The sequence below is a fragment of the Leucopleurus acutus genome (assembly GCF_964270905.1).
Source record: "Leucopleurus acutus genome assembly, chromosome: X".
NCBI classification, from domain to species: Eukaryota; Metazoa; Chordata; class Mammalia; order Artiodactyla; family Delphinidae; genus Leucopleurus; species Leucopleurus acutus.
Genome location: NC_139148.1, coordinates 25,566,832 through 25,574,838, shown reverse-complemented (window position 1 = coordinate 25,574,838; position 8,007 = coordinate 25,566,832). Strand labels below are relative to the sequence as shown.

Sequence of the window (8,007 nt, the reverse complement as noted above, 5' to 3'; positions counted from 1 at the left end):
ACCCCAAGGAAATGTTAAAAGCAAAACAAAAATCAAGGAAAGGAAATAAAAACCCATTCTAAAACTAAACTAATGAAGCAAAAAAGGGTTTTCTATCTATACATAAGTCTCTTCTTTAAAAAAAGGTAAATTTACAAATTCTAATGACATATAAAACAAAGTCAAAAAATGTAATGGTAAGAGACATGGTAAAACAGGAAGACACTGATGCTACAAAGAAATTGCAAAAAACATATGTACAAGACCCTGTTTTTCCTCGTGTTCTAGAGATTGTAATGCATGTTTTTAACAGCAGCAGTCGAGGATTTAGTTCCAGGCACTGGACTGCAGACTCCACTCAGACTCCCAGGGACGGGGTGTCCCTTGCTTTTCTGTCACCATATCACACTGGATATACTGGTCTCCCTTGGCAACAGCGGCAGGATGGCACTGTTTGTGTGGGCCTCGTCTGGATTCTGCTCCCTGCTCGATTTTGTCTGTGGCCGCTGACCGTTGATGAGTGTCATAGGGATGTTACAATAGGTATGCTGATTTCCCATGGAGGTAAGAGGCAGGGTGCCGGTAGGAGGTACGTCGTATTCATAGCTTCGGTAGTAGTGTTTCTGACGCATTTGTGAATGGTAAGTGTTGTGAAAGGTGGATCGGAGATCTGGATGGGCAGTGGCTAGAGCTGTGGAGGTGGCCGCTGCCATGGAAATGGCTGAGACAGTCTGCAGCTCCCCGAAAGGCCCCTGCTCACTAACATCTAAAGCCTGCTCGTGCGTAACGGGTTCTATCCTCTTAAAAGGCATTTCATATTGTAAACGTTTCCAGAACTTAGAGTTCAGCTTGTTGCATTTTGGTCCATGCCATTTAATAACGGTCAGGAGCTTGATGGTGTGCTTGAGGGCCTCCACCTCCTGGTAGTTCATAACTCCTCGTAGCTCACTGCATTCAATTAGTATCACTTTAATTTCTCCAGTCACAAGCATGTTTCGAAGTCTGGTCTCCAGCTCAAAGATGCTCCAGCCCCTTCTGACTACGTAATTTGGGGTCATGACAATAATCAGCCGCTTGCTTTGATCTACACACCTTGCCACATCTTCAATATATGCTACAACAGAGAAGAGGGTTTATCAGAATAAGTAAATTGAACATTGGGTCCAGAAAGCCCCAGTAAATTCTCTTTCACACATTAAATGAGAATTGCTGGTTCTTTTTGCTAGGTAAACCCTTGAGAAGATGAAAACAGCCAATGATCACTTTGAACAGAGTATGGGACTTTTCTTCTCTCAAAGATAGAAATGTTTTCCCAGGTACAAATCTCTCACTTGGTTTCTTTAAATGTCAAGGCTTATAACATGAGACGCTTTATAGAATAATAGAAGCAGCTTCCTCAGGGGTATCAACACTTATTTTTCATTTGAACACATAATGCCATTTCTTTCTTGAGAAACTGAAAGATGTAGAAGAACTAAAAGTTTAAATTCTGTTTAAAAATGATGATTACACAGACGGACACAAGTATATGCACACTCTTAAATGAAAACATTAACTTACTTCCAGTTGGGATTAAATCTCTATCTGGTATAAACAACTTATATCCATAATGCTTTTCAAGCATATCAGGTAGGATTTCAAGAGCAAAGCGTTCTTCTTCCCCAGTCTCTTGATTCCACTGGTCAGGATCCACTTTGGTGTATGATAAGTATGCATCATAATCTTTATTATCTGTCAAGAACATTACAGAGTAAAGCTGAAGTCACTACTCTACAAAGAAAACAGTAGGACATGAGAACATTCACCTCATTTCATAAATATCTCCAAGTGTCCCACTTCTGGGATGCCAAAGAAAGAAGTCTTTATTAATTTTCATTAAGAATACAACAATGCCAAGTATCGTGGAATGAATTTGGGGGTATAAAGGAGTCACTATTTTTGTTGTTATCAAGACAGTAGGAGAAAAATTAATGAAAAGAGCAATGAAATGGTAACGCTCAACATCTTTGATGCACAGATCATAGAGAATTTTGACAGCTTATAAAAGCGACATATTTGGATAGTACGTTCTTATTCTACATAAATGTACATTCACCTAATCAAAGAAAGAACACTGAAACTGGCTTGAGGAATGGTTTTTAGGTTGTGTGTGTTGTGCTGATTTTCTTTTGGGGAAAAAATAAAATGAAATTTGGAATAATTAATTTTTCTTTGGGAGCTGGTTCTTGGATTTTAGAACTGAGTTTGGTATGCTGAATTATTATAGAAAAACATATTGTTTTCCTGATCTTCATTTACCTTACATGTAAATTATTGCCAAATTATTTTTCATCATGTTAATCAGTTTGACTATAAGAATCCAAAATTATAATATAAATGAATGAAACTTAGTTCTAAAATTTGATTTCTTTCCTCATTCTTCCCCATATTTACATGGGAACTCTACAAATATTTGATGACTACTATTGTGCATTATTTTTATCTTAACGTACACATCCCCAAATTCTCATTTGTTGTTTCTTAGAATAAGAAGTCATTTATCTTCTGCATAGTCTCATTCTCCAATTTCCTTTTCAGAGTGTGATATCAGGATTCATAATTCACCTCAATTCTAAATACTATCAGTATGCTGAGCCTATCAATATCAATATGCTTAGGTCTCTTTTGTGCTTCTTTCCCAATGACTGTCATTGTATTATTTGATTATTAGATCAAGTTGAATTGAAACACTCTTAAATTTCAGAACAAAATGAACTGGGCATTTGGTATAGAAAATTTAAAATCTTTGGGGTATAAAACATCAAAGATACAGGGGCATCCACGACTTGCTCTGGATGGCTTTGGGACACTCCTTTTGACTTCAAAGACACTAAAGCTCACTTCTATAACTTGTCATGGAAAACTCAAAAAACTGTTTACTTCACCTAAAGTTAACACAGGCATATAAGAAGCTAGCAATTCTACTATAGGATCCCTGGGGAAAAGAACCTTTCGCTATGGAAGATTTCTTTAAAGCACATTTCAGGTAAAAAAAAAAAAAAAAAAAGTAATCATCCCTATCATATTTTGGTATTTGGTATTTTCTTTATTCTTCAACCAGGATATAGTTGTACATAGTAAAAATAAAATACAATTTTCACAAAAAATAATAATTATGTTTGTTACACCATGTCTACGCACACATGCCAGCAGTCTACAGTGGTACCATTTTGTTGATGTAAATACTTCAGTTGAGTAAGAAATCATAGAAAATAGCACATAATAAAGCTATAATATAATACCAGTTAGTATTTAATTAAAATGTCAATTTATTAGATAATCACATGCCATATCTATGAGATAAAATCTTCCCCTTTGCAATATGGGTCAGTAGCTTCCAGTTTAGTAGAAGATGTAGACAAGTCAACAATCTATTTCCAGAGGATAAATGTGTTGCAAAGAGTAGTACAGGGGTCATGGGCCAAAGGGAGGACTCTTTAAGCCAGACTGCAGATTGTAGAATGATTTCATGCATATACTACTTTCTTTCTGGGAGGTTTTCCTCTTCCAGATTTTTACAAAGTACTGTAAAGTGCTGAAGTTTGCTCAGACCTGAGATGTATAATGACTAGATTCTCATTCTTTGCTTTTTGCCTTCTGTAGGCTTAAAAAATATTTGATAACCAGATCAATATGAACAACAAAAAGAACAGAGCACTTATGACTCAGAGGAGATGTAAACAATGGTCCACCAATACTCGTAAGTTCCAGCTGGATATCACTTCTGCTTACATGACACTGTTTCTGGTTCCCCTGCCTCTTCAATGGACATCTCTCTTCCAATCCATAAATACTGTCATTTCTCAAGATGTTTTCTGTGGCCTGTTTCATTTGTCTTTCAGTCTGTTTTCCCTTAAAAATCTCCTTTCCTCCTATGACATCAACAACCACTTCTGTGTAGACGTCTCTCTAATGTAGATGTCCAATCTCGTCTTCTTTCTCATGAATTGTAACCTGGACCCCTTAATTTGGATGCTCAGCATGTACCTCACATTTGACGTGTTCACAACGAAACAAGCTTCCCATCTCAAGCTTTGTTTTCACATTTTATTTCACTTAAATTTTATTAACATAACAATCTCACATCTTTAGTCTCCAAACTTCAGAGGCATGTTCCACTTATCTCTTTTCATTACCAATAACCTCACAGCCATTCACTGGTGAAAATCCTTTGGATTCTGTTTCCATCCTAGGTGAGGCCCTACTCTCTTCTCAACTGTTATAATTATATTTTAGTGGGTCTTCCCTCTCCATTTCCTTATTCTTCTGGCCCATTCCGCATAGAATCACAAAATTTATTTTTCCAAACCTCACCACTGATTGTGTTTATGGTAGCTTGAAAAATATTTATGGCTATCCATTGTCAAAAAAACAGCAGCTAACTCTGCAGTTGTTTCCTTTGAATCTGAGTCTGATATCATTGAGTTGAAGGTGATCTCTTTTCCCATGTATTATATTATTGTGCTCACATTTTATCTTCTTTCTTTGACCACAAGATCCTTGACTCAGATATGTGACTAGGGCTTAGTAGATGCTCAAACATATCTGTTGATGAAATGAATGAATGGCCTCTCATTTGGGTATCACATGACATACCTTATGGCTAGTGTGGAGATTTTCTCAAGATTTGGGTCATTTCCTAGGAGAGATGGCTTTGGTGATACACACTCCAAGCTGCCTGGACTCCTCAAGTAATTACTAGGAGCTACAGGGTCAAAGTTTAGCAAAGTTCCTTTGGAATAATCTTGAACTGTATTTTCTCACTGTGACTCAGTTGAAGACCTCAGAGTCCTTGTAAACTTTTCTGGAAAAGTGGTTTTCATGCTGAAGCATGAACGGCAACAATTTGGAGGACTTGATAAAATACAGACTGTTAGGTCCCACCTCCAGAGTTTTCAATTCAGAGCATCTGGAATAGGTCCTTAGAATTTGAATTTATAGCAAACTATCAGGTGATACTGCTGCCAGTCCAGGGACAATACTTTGAGAAATTCTGCTCTAGGACAGGGTATAGGTACCCAAAGGTCTCAAAGGCATCAAAGAACTGCAGTCAGCTGCCAGGTAATTGATCAAAGTACCACAAAACCTACACACTGCAGCCTCAGCTCCATGATGAGTGGTCTTGATACTTATAGGGCATGTGCTCTAAATAAAATAGCTGAAAATCCCCTTTCATCAAAAAGGGGATAAATTCTTACCTAGACTAATATATTCAGTAACTGTATTAAGCTTAAATGAACCTCGGGAAGAGGTGCTGTGGTCTCAGTCAGTTTTCTCTCTCTTTATGTCATCTGAGTGAATTTATAACATTTAAGCTAATATCTCCCAGATAAAAAGGAGTCGCTCACATGTAGGTAATTCTGGTAATAAGGCCCCTTGCAAGCATCTGCAGCAGCTTCCTCCCTCAAATCAATGGGACACTTGATTGATATCTAATTCCTCTCTTTCCCCAGAGTCTATGTCAGTGCAGTATTGGGCTAGGCATTTATTTACCCACAGAAGCAAACTCCTGACTTGAAAATTATCAGACTGCAAACACCAGGCCAGATATCATGCTAATTTCAGCAATGTTTTCTGATTCAAAATCATATGGATTCTAAGGTTTCTTCTTTTTTCCCAGTTACCAGCTGAATCTGAATCTTGGGAAATAGCTCTTAGATTTTTTTTTATATCTGTAAGAACATACATTGACTAATCTTAATGTGTATAAGAAACTGAAAAATTGAGATTTTTTATAATCATAGAAAAAAATTATGCTAAGATTTTTAAAGGTAGGACTGTGATCTTTTAAATTCAACTTAAATTTATAACCAGCTGAAAACTAGTTAGTCATAACAAGAGAGTACAACAATATATTTCTTATTCTGAACTTTATTCTCTAAATTTTATTTTCTGTAACTTAAACCTTCAACTATAATTCTATTGACTACAGAGATGGAAAACAGTTGATGTACACACCCTCTGTAATAATATTCATAAGCTCTAATATAGTCATTGGTTTACTCTTTCCATGATTTTCAAGAGATTCTGACTGTAATTTCCCACAAAAAAAGAAAAATAGGAATAAAGTCAGCAAGATGGTCAAATAAGATATCCCTTGCATGTATCCTCTCAGCTGCAGTACAGAGCCAGTCCTGCCCACCCAAGGACCCATCCAATGACCAGATAGAAGCCCTCCAAGAAACCTGGTGGGAGACATACCCAACCACACACCTGGCAATAGGTCCACCGAGTGAAGACCCGATTGTGGATCCTGAAGTGAACACTTGTCCAAGTGCTATACTACTGAACAAGATACTAGAGGCATTCCTCTCCACCCAGAGACCAGACAGGATCCATGTGAACCTGAGCTCCTGCTCTCAAGCCTGCCAACCAAGAACTTCACTACAGACCCGGCAACAGACTCAAAACTAGTTCCAGCCCAGAATGATTAGGATTCTGGAGGTAATCCCATTGGCCTGGGGAACAGACAGGAGAAGAACTTTACCTGCTAAAGTCAGTGTGTAAAGATTAGAAGAGATGTTTGCTCCTTCGAATGCAGAGACACTAATGCAGGGATACATGGATCACAAAGAATCGGGCAAATATGACATCACCAAAGGAAACTAATAAAGCGCCAGTAACCAAGCACTAAGAAACGGAGATCTACAACTTGTCCAGCAAAGAATTAAAAATAACCATCTTAAAGGAAATCAGTGAAATAAAAAATAACACGGATAGACAATTTAACAAAATCAGAAAACAATGCATGAACAAAATGAGAATTTTATTAAAGAAACAGAAACCGTAAAAAAGAATCAGACAGAAATCCTCAAGCCAGCAACTACTTTGACTGGTGAATTCTACCAAATATTTAAAGAAGAATTAATGCAATCCTCAAACTTTTCCAAGGAAAAATTGAAGAGGAGGGAACACTCTCAAACTCATTTTATGAGGCCAGCATTATCCTGATACCAAAGCCAGATAAGGACACTACTAGAAAACTATAAGCCAGTATCCCTAATGAATATAGATACAAAAAAATCACAACAAAATACTAGCAAACCAAATTCAACTGTACATTAAACAGATAATATAACATGATCAAGTGGGATTTATGGGACTTCCCTGGCAGTCCAGTGGTTAAGACTCCATGCTTACATTGTAGGGGGCATGGGTTCAATCCCTAGCTGGGGAACTGTGATTCCACATGCTGTGTGGCATGGGCAAAAAAGAAAGCAGGATTTATTCCTGGGATGCAAGGATGGATCAACATATGCAAATCAATTCCATTTAGAATATCATCAAAAATGATAAAATACTGAAAAATAAATTTAGCCAAAGAGGTGAAAGATCTGTACATTGAAAACTATAAGACAGTGATGAAGAAACTGAAGAAGAAACAAATGGAAAGCTATCCCATGTTCATTAATCAGAATAGTTAATATTGTTAAAATGACCATACTACCCGAAACTATGTATAGATTCAATATAATCCCTATCAAAATTCCAATGGCGGGCTTCCCTGGTGACGCAGTGGTTGGGAGTCCGCCTGCCGATGCGGGGGACGCGGGTTTGTGCCCCCGTCCAGGAGGATCCCACATGCCACGGAGCGGCTGGGCCCGTGAGCCATGGCCGCTGGGCCTGCATGTCCGGAGCCTGTGCTCCGCAGCGGGAGGGGCCACAGCAGTGAGAAGCCTGCGTACCGCAAAAAAAAAAAAATAAATAAATAAAATAAAATTCCAATGGCAATTTTAACAGAAATATTAAAAAACTCTAAAATTCATATGGAATCAAAAAAGACCCTGAATAGCCAAAGCAATATTGAGAGAGAAGAGCCCAGCTGGAGGCATCACACTTCCTGATTGCAGACTATACTGCAAAGCTATAGTAATCAAAACAGTATGGTGCTGACATAAAAACAGACACATAGACCAATGGAACAAAATCAAGAGCCCAGAAATAGACCCACATATATGTGGTCAGTTGATATTTGACAAGGGGGCCAAG

The 8,007-nt window shown here is 37.8% G+C and overlaps 1 protein-coding gene across 1 annotated transcript in view; it reads right to left on the bottom strand.

Moving 5' to 3' along the window:
- Positions 1–374: 374 nt before the first annotated feature.
- Positions 375–8,007, bottom strand: part of IL1RAPL1 (interleukin 1 receptor accessory protein like 1) — a gene marked incomplete at both ends in the record, with an annotated part of 1,110,009 nt that continues 1,102,376 nt past the window's right edge. Inside the window, 2 exons of the mRNA XM_082865242.1 lie at positions 375–1,093; positions 1,540–1,710. Of these exons, the coding sequence (XP_082721368.1) occupies positions 375–1,093; positions 1,540–1,710 (890 nt within the window). The remainder of the gene's footprint in view (positions 1,094–1,539; positions 1,711–8,007) is intronic.